The sequence below is a fragment of the Dermacentor albipictus genome, chromosome 4, assembly GCF_038994185.2.
Source record: "Dermacentor albipictus isolate Rhodes 1998 colony chromosome 4, USDA_Dalb.pri_finalv2, whole genome shotgun sequence".
NCBI lineage: Eukaryota > Metazoa > Arthropoda > Arachnida > Ixodida > Ixodidae > Dermacentor > Dermacentor albipictus.
In genome coordinates, this window is record NC_091824.1 from 6963833 (window position 1) to 6982062 (window position 18230).

The following is an 18230-nucleotide window of genomic DNA, read 5'->3' on the forward strand; positions in this document are numbered from 1 at the left end:
CCTTTCCATTTCACTCTCTCTCTTTACGAGAAAAAACTCCAATTGAATTCAATCAAATTTTTATAAAGGGAACTGCACTGTATCTACGATTCACGGGCTAACGTAGAAATTGGTGTTAGAAGGAGCGGCTCAAATGAGCAAACATACACAGTTGAAGTATATAAACAAGCTCAGAGCCTCCTGCATGTACTTCATCTGTGCATGTATGTTATTCGGGCCCGTCTTGTAGAAGCTATGTTTCACAAACTAGCCCAAGAGGAAGTACTGCGACGTAGAAAACGCTACTGTAAAGAAATGAGCTTCAGTCAGTGGTATTTCTGTACCAAGTACATAATAAAAAATGAAGCGCAGTTTTACCCACACAACCACTCTCGGACGCATGACTGTGAACTCCTATAGACTAATGTAGGCATCAGAGTTTAAAAAACACGGGCATTCTGCTGCTGAGATAAGTCTATCTCATTGAATGGAGCGATTCCCAGCAGTCAGCCAGCAAACCATGCGCTATGTGTTCGAGGCATAGCCCTTTAATAAGGATCACGCCACGTTCCAATGATGCTTGCTCGGCTTACCATGCTCACCTTATGACAACCTATGTGCATGGCTCTCGTTCTTCCCGGATTACTTGTACATTCCACGAGAAACGAAATTCACGTGACCATGAGCGCGTGCCTCGTATGTTCTTTCGCGCTCTTTTCGTGAAACACATCCAACTTCCCTGGCACTTCCGCTACCCAGAATCGCGATGCTATCTCGATGTTCTTTGCACGACCACGCGGCCGACGACGTAGACATATGGTGGGGGGAGGGGGGGGTGCGCAGTCGTCTACATATAATTTATCTCCTGTTCGCCATGCAACAATCATTGCATTGCAAGGGGAATCGCACAAGGTCTCAGCACAAGGTTTGCGCTGAAGCATTTATTCCTGCGCGATATGAAGCGTTTTCGGGAAGATTTTTCAAGCATTTTGCTACGAGCATTACTTGGCAACGCATGACAATAGGCGGCAACAGACTTATGCATCGTGACCTAGCATTGACGAGGAGTGCTACGTTGCTGTGTCACTTCTGGAGCGACGTACAAAAAGCGACAATGTCACCTAAATACCTAAAGATTTGCTTTGGCCTTCAAGCTACTTTCTTGCGAACTAATCAAATTTATACTCTGCGTTAAAGTCATCAGCGACAACTGACAAAGGCTGGAACGAATGCAGCGCGGAACTTGAGCACTGACTAGCGTACGTCTGAGCGCACGGATCCCTTATCACAACGCTGCTGTCACAGCAGGACGTAGTAGAAATTACTATATAGGCGTGACCACCTCTAGTAAACAGCCATCGATTTTGCTTCCTGAAGACTGTTCCTTGCGAAAGATGATACAAGCATTGCAGATGAACAACGGGTCAGCCTGGCTCCAGTGCATAGTGATTCGGTGCAAGGTGACTCCGGGACCAAAATGTGACATCGAGCTAATAAAGTGCTAAATAATTATTAATAAATAATTATCTTACGGTAAATGTAGCAAAAAGAAAGACAACTTTGTGTCACCCTCGTAACAAAGAGTTCCAATTATCCCCGTATATTCAGGCAGTACCGAAATATAAATGTCGTCATTTAAGTCACTTGGCTTATATTTCTCTGAAACTAAGAAAGAGGACTGCCATGTTTATCACTTAGTAAGCTATCCAGAGTTATATTCACTATGCTTCACCACGGCAATTATCTTCCTACATCCATTAATATCCTTTCAAATAATTCAACGTTTTCTTCTTCAGTTCAAAGCACAATCCTCGTCTGGAAATCAACTTCAACGGAAAACATGCACAAATTTACTGTATTGCAAGAAAGAGCAATACGTATTTTCTCCAAAGTACCTTGTCTCGGTCGCACAGCTCATTTATTTTCAAGCGTTAGGGTTATGAAAATCGAATAGTTATTCACGTATCGGCTTTGTCGCTCAAATAGAGAAGAAAAAATTAAAAGCGATGACACGTTCACACAATTGTCTTCACAGACGCCTATCCCCGTTTACGACATACGCCAGCCAGAACCTTGGAATGTACAAAGGAGCGGAACTAAGATACAACCGCCAAATGCTAAGCTTTTGTTTACCGGCACAGCTGAACCAAATGCGCAGATAAAATGATCTGGATGTATCGGCGCTGCCTCTAAAGAAAACTAGGTGAAAAATCTGTATCGTGGGCTCTGTTCTCTTTTGATTCATCCCTGTCATACCTATTTTAAGAAGCTGTATGAAATCTATCCGCGATCATTTGTTTATACAATCTGATTGCGGCTTCTGTGTTTTTCTGTGCGAATTTCTTGTTTTTATTAACAGCATTGCGTGAAACCCGCGCTTTTGGTCAACAGCTACGAAGCTGGCCTGTGTATAAGGTGACTAGATTCCCCTCAAGCTGTGACCTGCAGCTCTTTCGCCTGGTCATGTTGACGTCTTTGTTGCAGAATAAGTTCTATTCAATTTAATAACGGAGTATGTAAGGATATTCTACTGCAGTACGAACGCTAAATACATCTAGGAATCGCTGCCTTCTCGAGTTTTCCTACAAGGTCAGGAATTGAGATAAGCGTGCACAAAAGTATTTACACCATGTCCTGCATGAATCACCGGGAAAACCTCGAAACGGGAAAAGCTAAGGATGGCGCAGTTGCTCATGAGGCCTGGTTAATATTAAAAGTGAACGGCGGCACCAACAAACAGCTCTCTCGTGAGGCCACGCCGGAGCACGCAGGATCAGCACCCGCACCTCTTGTTGCACGTTTGCAATATAAAAATGAAACAGCAAGCGGCAAAAGAAGAACCTCCGCGCCACACTCACTGTGTCACGACCAAAGGCGCCTGACAGATCGCTCAAGGAGCACGCAAACGTAGAGCAATGCGCCCACATCGAAGAGCACATTCCAATAGCGTTTGTTTTTGTCACAGTTGCTGCTGCGGCAGAGACCATTCAATGTAGGCTGGAAAACACTAGCAAAACGCTTATTAGTTACGACACATTCACTAAGATCGACTAAGTAACTTAAGGGTGAGATAATAATGGCGCAGGTTTGTATAAACATCACAAACTTTGTTTCATATTATCTGCTTGGAAACGACGCTTTGAGTTCCTTGGCATGCTATTACCTTCGTTATAACGTCATGCAAGAGATTTAAGTGGGGAGCGGTGGGAATTAGTGGACAGAACACTGTTGCAGTGATCATTGCCACCATGCTTTCATCCTTAACAAACATAACACAGAGCATAAGCGGCGGACATAGGTGCTGGTATTTAGCTGTCCGTGACTAAGCCTGCGCAGCACAAGGGCTGCCAAAATTTCTGCATATTGTTATTTCTCCTGGCAAATATGCTCAACTGCGCGTCTCACGAGAAAGAGTTATGCATCCCACCCGAATGATAAGCATTTAGGCATTTTTAAATGTGCCACCGGCACGGCATGCTGAAAGAACTGGAGGAGTTGATGTACAGGGAATGTCAGCATCTCATCACCAATCGTGCCCATCGCGCAAGCGCAGTCCGCAAGCAAGCTGAAGCTTGGCAGCCCAGTGGATTCTATACTGAGCGTGAATTTAGCCAGTGCACAGCACCAGCACATGACACTAGGTGAAAAACCATGACAGGGTTTGGCTGTGAAGCGAGTCGACTTGCGGTATATGGCACCACATGCGAGGTTATTTGATGGTTGTTAGGCTAAGCGCTACGGCAACGCCCCGGACGCCTTCGATGTCGTCAGAGATCTGGGCAAGCCAAGACAGTTCATTGCCCGACGCAGTCGCTGCTTTGAACCCCGCACTGGTTTCAAAGAAAAACCAGTAATATTTGTGAATTCGAAGGCGTTCTTCAGCGTGTCCCCGCAACACCTTGAAAGGCATTCTTCCTCCACGTTTTTACGCAAACAAATGGCAGAGCACATCAGTGCTTCGATGACACGGCCTTTTAACTGCATGCAGTCTTTCACCAAACAGAAGCCATTCCAGTCTTCCTAGAGCCATTTGAGGGTTTAACTTAAGACACCACTACATTAATATTAGGTTGTGATGCCAGCTGTCGTGCTGTAGCGTGGCACTGGTAAGCATACCATGCAGGGCTGTCACAACTAACCTCACAGCTTTATAACAACTCCGTGACACCTTAAGTGTGCACGCCTTTATGGTTTGTAATCGGCGTGTATAGACCTTTCTTTTTATGAAGCTCTCACAAATAAATTGCAATTTCGAGCCGTGCACCACGAAATCGGTACACAAAAACACGCCATCACTGTTGTACCCCATAACACTGTCAAGCACAAAAAATAACGCCCGAATTCTCTTGGATGACAGAAGCCACCTAATGCACCTGGGAAGGACTGGCCAAACAGGACGGAGGACACGCACGCCCACGCCTCATCGACCAATGGATATAGGTGTAGCGGGTTCTACACCCACGTTAGCGTGCCACGGTGTTAAGGGCGGCAGCAACCACATGTACCTCAGAATGACGGCGGATCTAGCACAGTCTCAGGTAAGATCGATTCCTGGCACTTAAAGAAAAAAACTTGCCGCGACTCTACAAGAGTGACTTCCAGGGACAGGCGTCATCGTGTATGGCGTGATGTCACTGCCGCGCCTCGTACAAACTGGCCTTAGTCCATCTTAATGTTAGCGGGCGACGCGGGCTCTTGCTTCATCAAGCTCTTCTGGGAGAGAGCGAGCAGCGCGTTCAGGCTGTTCTCAGCATCGGCTGCCTCGTCCACGGCCGGCGGCGGTGCCAGGCCATTGGGGTGGTGCAGGTCGAGCCCGTTGCTGCCTGGTCGGTCGTGGCCATTCTGCAGGGACGGGTGGGGCGGAGGAGCCCCCTGGACCATCCGGGACGTGCCCACGTAGTCGCCCCGGTCCAGCCTGGGAGGTCTTCCGCGCGGCCGCGGCGGTGGCGGCGGCGGCGAAGACAGGTCCGTGGCGCAGTGGCTGTTGGGGGCATTCGATTCCTCAGACTTGATCTGCGACGCCAGCTCCTTGATGACTCGGAGGCCTGCGAGCGTGTAAGCACCCTTCAGGCAATTGTACCCGAAAAAGTAGAGCAGAAGACACACGGAGTATCGAGGAGAATAGAAGGCATACATGAACATCTCGGGAAATATCTACAAAGATTCCACAGCTGCAGTGGTTCTCCACACGAAAAGTAGATCGTGTGGATCAACACGAAGGATCAACGTGGAAGGATTCTAGAAGGATCAAAGAAGGATCAACAGCGAATATCTCAGCTACCTTTGATTTGCAGATGACAATGAACTCTTCAGCAACACTGGGGATGAACGACAAAAAAATAATTGAGCCCTTACCAAGCAAGTGTAAGAGCGGGGTTGAAGATTAATATCCATAAGACAAAGATAATGTTAATAGCCCGGCAAGTGAACAATAAATCGGGACCGCTATTCAGCCTCTAGAGTTAAGCACGAGTATGTTTATCTAGGTAAAAAACTCAAAGGGCAACCTGGTAATGGGAAGGTAAATCACAGAACAAAAATAGGTTGGAATGCATACGGCAGGTATAACCACATCCTGACTGGGAGCTTATCACTGTCGTTGAAAAGAAAAGTGTACAATCATTGTTTTCTACTGGTGCTAAAATAAGAGGAAGAAACTTGAAGGTTAACAAAGAAGCTCAAGAGCAAGTCAAGGATTACGCAAAGAGCGATGGAACGATAAATGCTATGTGTAACGTTAAGAGACAGAAAGAGAGCGGTGTGGACCAAAGAAACCGGGATAGCCGATATTCTCGTTGACACTAAGAGCGAAAAAATGGACAGGGACAGGCGAAGCAATGCGTAGGGTAGGTAACTGGCGCACCGTTAGTTACAGAATGGGTACGAAGGGAAGTGCAATCAAGGACGGTAGAAAGCTAGGTGGGGTGATGGCATTAGGAAATTTAGAGGGGCAATTTGGAATCAGCTAGCTAAAGACAGGGATAACTGTAGATCGCAAAGCGAGGCCTTGATCCTGCCATGCACATAAAAAATAGGCTTATAATGACGTTGGTAATCTTCCAGTAAGAATATGCCAGAGTTCAGCGCTTGCGTATACTTACTATCTTTGCCTACGGTCTGCGTAAAATTTGTGCTACTTACTTTCATCGTGTATCTATACCAACCCGCCCAAATAACGCTCTTATGCACACATACTCAGTGACTCAATTTAGTCAGATGGTTGGTTTCGAACCCTGTTCCCTCAGCACAGTTGCTCGACGCGCTACCCGTTCGACCATGTAATACTCTGTCACCCAGGTAGGCGGTGACAGAGAACAGTTAAATAGAAAGTACATAAATGCGTAGGCACATACGAGGGCGAATCAGAGTATTTGCGCCTATTGTTTTAGCCAAATTACGGCTGTAACTACAAAGTCAAGATATCCATTCCCAGCGGTGGACCTTCTTGGACTGGCGCGGCCTTATCTGCCGGTAGCTTCACGGCACGGCGCTGTTGTTTGTGTTAAAGATGGCGGTTGTGTTCCAAACGTCCACGGCGTACGAGCAACGAAGTGTGATACGTTTTCTATGAGGCAAGGGACGAAATACCATTGAAACCCACAGGGAAATGCAGCCCACGTATGGGCAAAAGTGTCTCGCTTTCAGAAGTATGAGGTGATGGTGTTGTGAGTTCCCAAAAAGCCGTGAAGACTTGCATGACAATGAGTGTTCGGGGAGGCTGTGTGCGTCACTGACTGACGACAACATTTCTGAAATTCAGGGCTGTGATGGGACAAATGTCTGAGTCGGCGTGGGGACTATGCGAAAAACATATTGTAAGGTACGTATGTGCATTTGTATGTCGTATGTACATGACATTTCGCATAGATTCAAAAAGGTTGCGGCAAGAAACGACGTCACGTTAGTTTGTTGTGCGACTTGTAAGCTTGCAAAAATCTGCATGAGGGTCTCGTAGCACAGTTCGTGAAAGAGTACGTGCAATACCAAGAATGTCGTGAAGCACCGCACGTGCGAACATGTGTAGTGTACAGTGTTCCTTTGAAATGTGGTAGAGATTACACAGGACAAACCGGTCGCTGTGTGAATGATCGGATGCGTGAGCACGCGAATCTAAAACCCATAGGCACATGAGGTAATCTTCCACTCCATTATAAGGAGTGCGGTTGTGATCCCATCTTCAGTGACGTTTCAATCTTGGGGAAGGCTAAGACTCAGCAGGAAAGAGAGTTGATTGAAGCCCATCGCATCTATAAACTTGGCCCCGAAAAGTGTGTAATCGTGCCATCTGTTTTCCTTACCAAGAAAGTGCTTTTATTTCTTGATCTGTGTAGAAGTGCATAGATAAGGTGTTGGCCATGTTTTTGTTATGTTGTGCCTTGCGCAGGTTCAGTGCGGACTTGGGGGAGTCGTTTTCATGAATGACATTCAGTTGTTAGTCCAGCCACCTTCCTGTCGCTTTGTCTATGTCTGCTTCTCGATTTTTTCTACTTTCACGTTTGCTGGCCTTATGCTAGTATTCCTCAAGGACAGCAACCGGATGCTATGGCAGGCTGCGCCACCAATGCAATGCCTAAGTGCCGCTCTTCAATAAAGACCACCAACGCTTTAGCGAACTGCGCCATGAATGTAGTAAGTACGTGCCGCGGCTCAATTAACCTCTCGACAACTTAATGACTGTTCAGAACAGGCGCCTTGTCCTGTCGTCTTTCATGTGTCTGTTGTTTTGCGCTAAAAAAAGTATTCTTAGATGACTGTGTACGTGCCGCTGGGTGTGCTGCAAGCGAGGAGAAAATTGCCGGCACTGGGCTTCTCGTCTCCGAGGCCGCAGCGCCACAAGGTGCCCCGTAGGTGAAACGAGTGTGGCGAGTGAGTTCGTGCAAAAGAAAATTAAATACGCAAATGAACACCCCCCCCCCCCCCCCAGTGGGGGCATGACATTCCCAAGACATGGGCACACCGAAAATTTCTGGAACCATGCAACAGCACTGGGAGTTCCAGTTAAGCGTTCTCAAACGAGTATGAGGGATGAACACGGTAATATCACGTGAAGGAGACGGTGCGCAGCACTATATCAAAAAAGTTATTAGGTATAACTGCGGCAACAAAGAAATCGTGGTTCGCACTCAAACATATCCAGCAACAGCAGAGAAGCCTGAGAGGTCAAAATTTAGTGCAGAAAGCTTTTACTTGAAGAAAGCAAAAAGAAATTTCCCTAGCAACACGGCCCCAGGGACCGATGAAGTTTCAATATAGCTAGACAAACACTTGGGTTTTAAGACTACAACACCATTGACTAATCCCATAGCCCAAGTGATTAAAACGAAGGAATATAAGGTTGGCACGCATGAAAGCAAGATGAACCTCATCTACAAAGGAAAAGGTGATAAGGATAAGGCGAGCTCGTACAGGCCAGTTACGGTAGCCTTGGGATACATATGTAAAGACAATGCAAATCACAAAAATAGAACTGTAAAATTGGGTGGAAAAATGACGCACTGGGAGAGCTGTAAAATCGATTCAGACCCGACATGCTCTTAGAAGAAAATAGTTTCGACTACCTCAGCGCATAGAGATTTCAGTAGCTCACTAAGAGACCTATTTGGATAGTATATATAGATAGTAAGGGAGCCCACGTCAACGTAAGCAGGGAATTGTTATACAATATTCACAAGAACGAAGGCATAGACTACGAAATCGTGGAGCTGCTGAGAGTGATATATAGTGACATCAGAGTACACTTTGTGTGGAAAGGCGGCAACTGAAATAAACTGTTGGAACTCACCCCAGAGACTGGCGCAAAGATGCCCTCTGTCTCCTTTATTCTTCATGCTTTATGTTAAGGCCATACAGAGGCGATTCGAAAACAGTGAATCAGGGTTTTATTTAAGCTAGACTCGTAATGAGGAAAGGGAGCAACAAAAGGTATGTATACTGATGTATGCAAACGACGTAGTGCTACTAGCGGACAATGCAAGAGGGCTACAAGGACTTGCGACATGTGTGGCAAAGCGACGACCAATCTAGGCCTTGTTATGAATGCGGTAAACATGCGCAAAGTACAATGCGAAACCCACATTGGGTAGATAGTCGAAGAGTTGCCACGCGATGCTGGGCGCTGCTAATTTTCCCGTAACGAGCTCCTCTCGTGAGAGAACAAGCAACCCAAATGGAAGAAAGAGTTGCCACTGCAGGAGAGAGCGAGATGACGCCAAAGACTCATGAACGTTTTCCGAAAGAAAGCCGCCACGAACTGGTGCCTGCCCTATGCTGGAAAGCAGCGGAGAAAACCAGTTGGGAGTAATATATCTTCAAGACCTTCGCTCCGCCTTTGCGCCCGCTTGAACTTGGTGGAGTCGCGGGTCCGATATTTCGTCTGTGACAGTGTTGTTTGCGCTTCTTGTTTGCGCTTCTTGTCGTCCTAGTGGGTTGTGACCTGTGAGTGATTGGCTACCGCCAGGAAGGACTGCTCGAATAGAGGTGTTATAATGACAGTGCAAAGAGAAAACAAGCTACTCTGGGCCACAGAAACAAGGCTTCTCCAGACGCTCGTTGCTAAACATCTGTTTTCACATCCTTTTCTGTTTTACCTATTGAATGATGTAAATAAGTTTCGTTCAAATGCCGTTATCACTGCTGGTTTTCAATTTCCCTATTCTCGAACTTCTCATTTTTTCAACTCGAAGCCTCCGCCATGCTACCATATGGAGCCGGGTTCGTGACATAACCTAGCGCCGCAACAACTGGTGATCAGCCGTGCCATATAAAGCTACAAGCGGCAACAAGGGTCGGCCAGCGAGAGAGCAGCTTTCTCGAGACATCGATCACGTGTGGGTGAGTGCTCGGCTTTTCCTTTGATGTGTGAGGATTCGGTTTTAGGACTGGCAGATAAATTTGCTGAATCCTAGAAGTTAGATATGCTCGGATTGTTGTTTTGGAAGTAGCCGGCACTCGAAAAGATCATGGACTCGCAGACGCTGCCTAAGCCGGACCTGCTGCTGTTGTGTGAGGAATTGGGAATACAAAAGGTCAGACCCAAAAACTCATTATCAGACAAGCAATCGTTGATTTGGGGGCTGATGATGAGGAGCTCAGTGAAGAATGGAGCCTCAGCAAACAAAAAAAGGAAGGGTAGCCCAAGAAGGAAAGAAGGGAGGAAAAATACAGGAGCATGAGGCAGAAAGGCTGGAGCGCGATATTTCGCTCCGGAAGTTGGAACTTGAAAAATAGGACAGGCAGTTCTCCCCAGCAAGTGCTACATCTTCTCAACAAGGAGTCAGAGTTCAAAATGTCCAGGTACTATCAGCCATATGTGGTATAAGGGGATATCGGTTTTTGTGCGGCTCAGCAAGAAGGACGCGGACGACTACGAGAAGGTGAAGGCTTACCCTCTCAGAAAGTACAGACTTGGCGCAGAAGCGTTTAAACAAAGATTCCGGGGCGCGAAGAAGCTGAGGGACGAGAGCTATGCTTCGTTTCTTTACAATATAAGATTAAACTTAACCGCATGATTGAAAGGCACAGAGTCCTACAGTGAAAGGGACACTGTAGTGGAGAGGATCCTGTTGGAGCCGTTTTACAACTGTGTCCTCGAGCAGCAAAAGAATTGGTTACAGGACCGGGGCGACGCACCTTCTGCGACAAGAGCGGCGGTCGACGAGTGCGCATCGCGCCGACAGCAGCAGCCTCGGAGCTGATAGGGCCTACAATTCCAAAATATCTCCGAATAACCGTTATGCGAAGCACCCTTCGAGCCCTCGAGTTGAGAGAGAGGGTAAAAAAGTTCCCTTCAGGTAAAAGGTAACCAAAGTACTACGGTGAACTGAATGAAAAAGTGCCCAACGCAGAAAAGGCAAAGAACGCTTTTGAGAACAGGAAGCCCCTCATTTGCTACAAGTGCAATGTGCCGGGTCCCATAGCGGTAAACTACGAAAAAAACTTCAAGCTGCTGAAGCCTTACATGCATGACCTGGCAGTGAACGGGAAACCGTGCAGAGAACTGCGCTGCTCGTCGGCAACAACGGTGTTGTCCATCCAGTGTATGTGTCAGACTACTCAGGTCAATGTGCATGGACCCACCAGATGGTGGAAGAACATAGTGTTTGCTTGCCAATCGCGACAGTTGCCATCAAGGGTTTTTTCGATAAGCTAACAACCGAAGCTGCGGTTTCAGGAAAGCTATCTAAGTGCTGTCCGCACTTGTTCTCAAACAGATCACATATGCTATTGCGAGAGAGGAGCATTATTTTCGGTGACCGGGTTGAACAAGCATAAACCTGTTCAAAGGTGCAAGAATCGGCAAGTAAACTCACTTCCGAGAGTTACGCTAGGGAGGAAACACCCAGCAAGACTAGGGTGGAAACGTATGAACTCATTTCAGATCACCACGATAACGAAACACCCGAGACCACTCAGCCGGAGAATCAGTCTCGCGAACCGCTGAACGAGGATGTCCTTGAGAATGCGTTATTGCCGTCAGTGTCAAGTAGTTTCGCTCTACTACTCAGTGGGAATAGAGATGAGTGGGCTACTAAGGAAGTGGAGGACCCCACCATTCAGGAGATCAGGGAGCGCCAGCGAAGATGTACTCCAGTAAAGGAGAATATTTGTTTCCAGCTGAGAAGATGTGTGTTGTATTGCTTATACAAGGTTAAAAACATGGAATGGGGCGAGATCAACTAGCCGTTCCCCAGAAGAATCGCGCAGACTCGTTGCAGCTTTCCCATGGCAGTTCTTCGTCGTTTCACCTTGGAACCAAGAAAACAAAGCAGAGGCTGTTACAGGAGTATTATTGACTTGGATGTTTTAAGGACGTGGAGAAATTTGTGCGGTCATGCGACACATGCCAGCTTCTCGGAAAGGTGCAGGATAAGTGGAAAGCCCCGATGGTTTCAGTACCGATTATTACCGAGTCATTTCTGCGGTTAGTGATGGATGTAGATGCGCCACTTTCTATAATATAGACAGGGTACCAGTATATACTATGTTATAACAGATCTGCTTGTTGGCGTAGTTGGTGCTTGCTAAAAGACATGTTTTTTGCCGCAATTGAACACTCACAAAAGAAAGACACTTTGTGTTGTCTTTATGTGTCTTTCTTTTGTGAGTGTTCAATTGCGGCAAAAAAACGTATTTTATACTGTGTTATGCCAAGCCACAATGTATGGAGAGGCGCTTGCACTACGTGAGGTGACATCGGATAGTGTTGTGAATTCGCTGTTGTTGATTTTTTCCCGAGTTGGATTTCCTTACAAGATTGAAAGTGAGCAAAGCAGTGTGTTCACAACTGTCCTCACCGCTTCATTTCTAGAGCGATGCGGTATAAAAATAGTGTACAGCTCAATTCAACGTCCACAGATAAACAGCGCAGAAAGGTGGCATCCCGTTCTCAAGCGCGTCCTCAGAGGACTGTGTTATGAAAATAAGCGCGAATGGAACGCATGCCTTCCAACAGCCGTTTTCACTTTCTGTCGGCGCCACATGAATCCACTGGTTTCTGCCCCACCGAGTTGGTTTACGGAAGGTCAGCGCGCTCACCTTTTCGAATGGCACGGGAAACAAAGGAAGGGCGCGGAGATGGTCCTACCGTGGTGGTTTGTTTTGAATCTGCGGGGGCGTCTGCATCATGCTAAAGAACTTGTAGAGGCCAGCGTGAAATGAGCTCTGGCTCGATCCAAACACTACTATGATAGGACCGCACGTCAGAAGACTTTCCGTATCGGTGACAAGGTAATGTTACTAAGAGCCTCAAGACAAAACAGGCTCGAAGTACAGTGGGAAGGGCCCTCTGAAGTCCGTGTCTCTTCTTCTTGTGTCGTCTGTTTGGCGCTATAGTGCTTCACCTCTGAAGTAGTTGCGAAACTCTCTGACATCAACTACGTGGTGAAAACCTCACGAAACCGTGAGGCGGTGCGCATTTATAACTGTAAAATAAATGAAATATAATGATGATGATGATGAAGATGATCCATTACGTGCAAAGAGAGTTAGTGGTGAACATGACCCTAAACCTTCCTGAACACATGGAGGACGACCTGGTTTGTCTAAGTGGAGGGGGAAGTAGAGATCCATAACTCCTGAAGAGGACGGAGCAGAGAGAGGAACTAAAGAAATCCCAGTTGTCTGATGTTGGACAAATTATAGGCGAGTTTGATTAATGCTTCACCGAAGACCGACTAGAACTTATTTGACTGGGCAGGATATTGAGCTGACATCCGAGGAACCAGTGCAATGAAAGTGTTATCGATTCTCTCCTAGGCAGAGAGAAATCCTTGACATGGGAGTGAAGCGCATGCGAGTATTAGGAGTGCTTAAGCCCTCCGAGAGCGAATAAGCTTCACCTATAATATTGGTGGAAACTCCGGGTAAATACCCAAGGCCGTAGCAGACTATCGGAAATTAAATGCTCTCCCCAAGGATTAAGTGTATCCAACTCCAGATATTGAGGAGAGTGCGGAAGAGGTGAAACTCTTGCTTGGGCGAGTTGGTTCATGCTTGAAGTAGTAAAGGCAAGGCGCAGCAGACCAGGACTCAGGAAGAAGAACACAAACTACAGGACCGGCGCCTGTGAGCCGAGCAGCCTATGTGACTACGCTGGACCCTATTCGAGGGCACTGGGAAGTACCGCTCAGAGAGCGAGCCAGCAGATACGCGTCATTCGTCACATCAACAGGCAGCCATCAACCGAGAATGATGACCTTGGGACTCAAAAATGCTCCATTTTATTCTTTTCGCCTCATGGATAGGGTTCTAAAAGGTTCTGAGACATTTGCCGTGCCATACTTATATTACATTGCAATATGTTCTGATTCATGGGGAAACCATTAGGTGCATCTTAGAGTGGTGCTCAGCCGTTTGCGTCAAGCTTAGCTTGCCGTAAAGGCCGACAAGTGTTGTCTTGCAAGGGTGACCGCCAACTGCCTAGCGAGGTTAAAATATCAGCAGTAGCAGACTATTCTCGACCGAAAACTAAGACGACGGCCATTCGGGAATTTTTGGGGCTCACTGAGTATTCTAATCAATACATCCGGTATTATTCAACTTTGGCAAGCCCCTTGACTGGTGCTCTCCGCGGGACAGAACCGACAAACGTAGTCTGGGATGAAAAGAAGGAAGCTGCCTTCTTAAGGCTGAAGGCTACATTGATTAGCCATCGGGTATTACGAGCTTCCGATTTTAACCGAGAATTCATGGTCCAGTGGGACGCAAGTGGTTGAGGACTAAGTGTCCTTTTCTGCCAGAGGGATGACGACAGTAACGAAAATCCCGGGCTGTATCTGAGCCGAAAACTGATTTCTCGGGAGATGGCATACTGCGCGTTGGAAAAAGAATTTGCTTACATTGTGGGGGCCACTCAGAAATTGCAATGCTTTCTCAGGAGCGCCATATTCACTGCAGATACGGACCATTGTCCCCTGGCATGGCTACAAACCGCGACATCAAAGAGCAGTCGCCTCCTGAGTTGAAGCCTCATTCTACAGCAATATCATTTGGACATAAAATACATCAAGGGCAAATTGAATGGAAACGCTGATGCACTTGGTCGCTCTTTCTAAGCGGTCAAGGACTGCTCTGAGCAATTACTCAGAATTACTGCTGGAGTTTTATTTGTTTATGAGATTGTGTGTGAAGGTGCGTAACGTAGCACGTCTGGTTTATCAGCATAAGCGTGTCCAGAGAGTTTTGAGCGTGTGCATTTCGCAAACAGGTACTACTGATCGTCATCCCTTTTTTGACCCGGCTTGTGCAGAGGGAGCTAAGTACTTGCTTGCGCCCGTGTTTGGGTTTCAGAGACAGCTCGAGGAATGTGGTCGGCGAGACGATGCGGCCATCGACGGCGAGTTTCTGGCATTGACCTGCAGAAAATGGAGCCGTCTCTCTGTGCAGCAGTGGTGACTGCTAAGCTCCATGACTATTTTGGCGGCGGCAAGGGGGGGGGAGGAGGGAGGGGCTTCCGGTCTAGCCTCAGCACGACGCTGTTGTGCATATTGACGTTGCTGTTCCCGTCGTCGCTCATCGTTCTCACGCTTCTCTTCGGGAGTCCTAACAATGTGTGAGCATTCCATGGCGCTATGAGAACACAAATGAAATCAGTTGCTAGGCGGGTTATTTTACATATGAGAGGGCGGTGACGTCACTCCCTGCTTTGTATGCTACAGTTGCCGCTTCCCGGCAATTGCAGCCTATGCAACCGTAATCTTTATCGGTTAACGCATGCAGCAAACGCTACGTGCTTCGCATTCTTCGAACGCCCCTGGTCATCTATCATGTAGTAGACTCTTGTTTTGTCCTTTCCTTTATATAAACGAATACTAGGGTGTGTCTTCCATGCGTAAGATGCGTAATTCTACTGGAGATAGGTCCTTTTCGCCTCATTTAGCGAAACGGTTTTCTGTCGACTGTTATGTCGACGTCGGGAGACGATGAAATCCCAGGATACGAGTCATATATTGCTACGCTGTAAGAACAAGTCTAGCATGCCTGAATAACATAAGCAGGCCAGCTGACTATTTGCCACCGCCCAGTTAGAAAGAAGATGCCAATAAATCATCAACATCATCATTATTAGAGCGCGCGAAAGGAGCCGCTTTCCGCATGACGCATTTCTCAGTGCTTGGACGTACCAGCTTCTCACGCATTTCTTAGGTCACGCCCAGGCTTTGGGGCAACGCCACTAGATGGCGCCGGGTGCTCTTATGGAGAGGCGAGGGAGGATTCCCTGCTGAAGGACACGCACCTCGTGCATCACTCTGTTCGAGGATGGCAGTACGTTGTGTCGCTGTATTGATTCAACACTAAACAACATCGTCGACAGTCGTCGTGAGGTTGCTTCTTCAGATTTTGTTATCATTATTAACATTATTCATAATACTGTGTTTTATGATTGCGGATGTGCCAGCTTAGAGATAAACAGAGAATAAAGATAGCGAGTGCACGAAGGGAGGTAAGAGAGACACCTCTTCCACCACTCTACACGGGTTCGTAAAGCATGAAAGGTAAAAAAAGCAAGACAAGCGCATGCAACAAAAAACGTAATGGAAATACAGAAATGCTAAGCTGATGGCATATGTATTTAATGCATCGAATGAATACGCACCATGTGATGCAAGTGCCAACATTGTGCGATACGTAACATACAAAGGGAACACAGCAATAGCACTACCTTAATCATTTCCGTGTACGGGAAAGAAGCACTGGAAGACTGTTATCAAGATGAAATGAGGCGAAGTTAAGGAGGGCTCACAGTGAGTATCGAAGAGCCCAATTTTTCTACTAGCCACAACATTAGAGACAGAGTAGGCGCGTACCCTCGTCCATAAGAGTCTCCTGGACAAGCTGCTTGGTAATCTGCGCCGAGGTCTTCTTAACGCTGGCCATCTTCATGTTGAAAACGTCTGCGGCGCTCGGCGGAGGCTGGTGCTGCTGAGAGGAAGCTAGGTTGCTCGACTGGTTCGAGTCCTGAGAGGGTGAGTCATGTGCGTCGTGACTCAGTGTCGGCGATGAGTTGTTGCTGTATGCCGAGAACTGTGAATCTGCGTAAAACGATGTCACACAATGTCAGTTAAATCAGCACAGCTACGAGAAAACAGCAACCGGAGGCGAACGTGTCCAACGCATTTATGCGCAAGCAGCTTGCAGCAAGGAAACAAAAATTATATATTCACTTTAACTGTCACGAGAACAGAGAGCCATATCCTTCGACAGAATTTTAACAACCGATGTCATTATGCCGTATCAATCACGTTAATCATGCCTACACACCAATCGCCCAGAAAATCATCTTGTTCGAACTCTCAAATAATTGCAAGATGGACATTCTATTGCACATTTTTTTAGCACTTGAAATTCGACCAGGCTGCTGTCATTGGGGGATAGATAAAAGGGAAAAGAACAAACGAATTCCCTAGCCAGTCTTGGCATGGCGGCCACCCCACTCCGATGGCAGAAATCTATACTCGTAACCCTTGTTGGGCTGAGCCCCGAATTAAGCCAGGAGCGCAGTACGCTCCTTCCAAACCCCCCATATCTATTTTCCTGGGCAGATGCATCTCTCATCCGACAAAATCCGCACTGTCCCTGAATGACACCCGGAAATCCGCATAAAGCGACAGGGCTATGAGCAACATGCGACAGCGCGGTACAAACGCGCTACAAATGTCCACGCACCCTTTCCTCAACCCCTATGATTGCACGCAATAATTGCATCTCTCGTTCATGCCATGGACGAGCTGAGTTACCGCGGGAAGAGCTGCGCCAGTCTGCGCGGTCTGCCACATCCAGGCGATCATGGCACCCGTCACCAATTCACCCCCTCCGACTGCGCCACCTCCGACTACTCGGACTAGAGTCGCCGTGCTTTCTACTTCCTCTTCTTTCTGCCTTCTGCAGCGAGCCTCGGAAACAATGAAATACGCGAGTGGCGCGTTATCTCGGTGCAAAAGCCGGCGTCAATGTGTACAGACCAGGCCACCGCCGCTACGCTATAGCGAGCGCGCAGAAGGTTAACTCACCAGTGTCATCGGTGTCCGCTTTGTCTTGTTCTGAACAGGAGGACAATCGGCCGTACTGGGCTTTCGCTGCGCTGCTACAGTACCTGTGAATAAAAAATGACATTCAATGGTGTGAAGAAAGCATCAAAGGGATTCTGACATTTCAGGCAGTTATGAGCGAACTCATGTTGGTACATGTTAAGTCAGGTGTGCTGAAAGCTAACCGTCTTCTTGGATTGTAGCGCCAGCTAACACACACACAGGCTAGAAGAAGACAGTACAAGCGCTAACTGTCAACTAAATCTTTATTGAAACTATCAACATATATATAAGTGATTACAAATAGTGCAGCATATGGACATGACAAGGTCTAAAGACTATCAGTTAAACATATGAAGAGGTAGAGAAGCGAAAAAAGAAACAACAAAAGGCACTACTTGAGATTGTCCCACGTGCTGAGAACATATTGAAATTCGCTTTCTAACAGAGATATTCATGTGCGGCTAACTTAAGTCTCTGCTAATCTTTTAAGGTGAAATGCCTCAATTATTTCCCGTGTGGTTTAGCATTTGTGTCTCGAAACGACTTTTGTGTCTTTAAACAAAGGTTTACAACCGCAATTGAAACAGTGCGACGCTAGATTTGAAGCATTATGGTTAAGTGATTGTTTACGTTCTTTTATACTGATATTGAGGCACCTTCCACTCCGTCCATTGTGACCTTTTCTACACTTTAGTGGAATCTGGTGAACTGTGCCAGTGTTAC

At 47.0% G+C, this 18230-nt stretch overlaps 1 protein-coding gene across 14 annotated transcripts in view; it reads right to left on the reverse strand.

Annotated features, from left to right (window-relative positions):
- Positions 1-245: 245 nt before the first annotated feature.
- nab (NGFI-A-binding protein homolog) overlaps positions 246-18230 on the reverse strand; it is a 1159032-nt gene continuing 1141047 nt past the window's right edge. For all 14 annotated transcript variants that reach the window (XM_070536817.1, XM_070536819.1, XM_070536822.1 and 11 more), the window contains 3 exons: positions 17487-17569; positions 16284-16508; positions 246-5024 (listed from right to left, as the gene is read on the reverse strand). In XM_070536817.1, coding sequence (XP_070392918.1) covers positions 4639-5024; positions 16284-16508; positions 17487-17569 — 694 coding nt within the window. In that variant the 3' untranslated portion in view covers positions 246-4638. The remainder of the gene's footprint in view (positions 5025-16283; positions 16509-17486; positions 17570-18230) is intronic.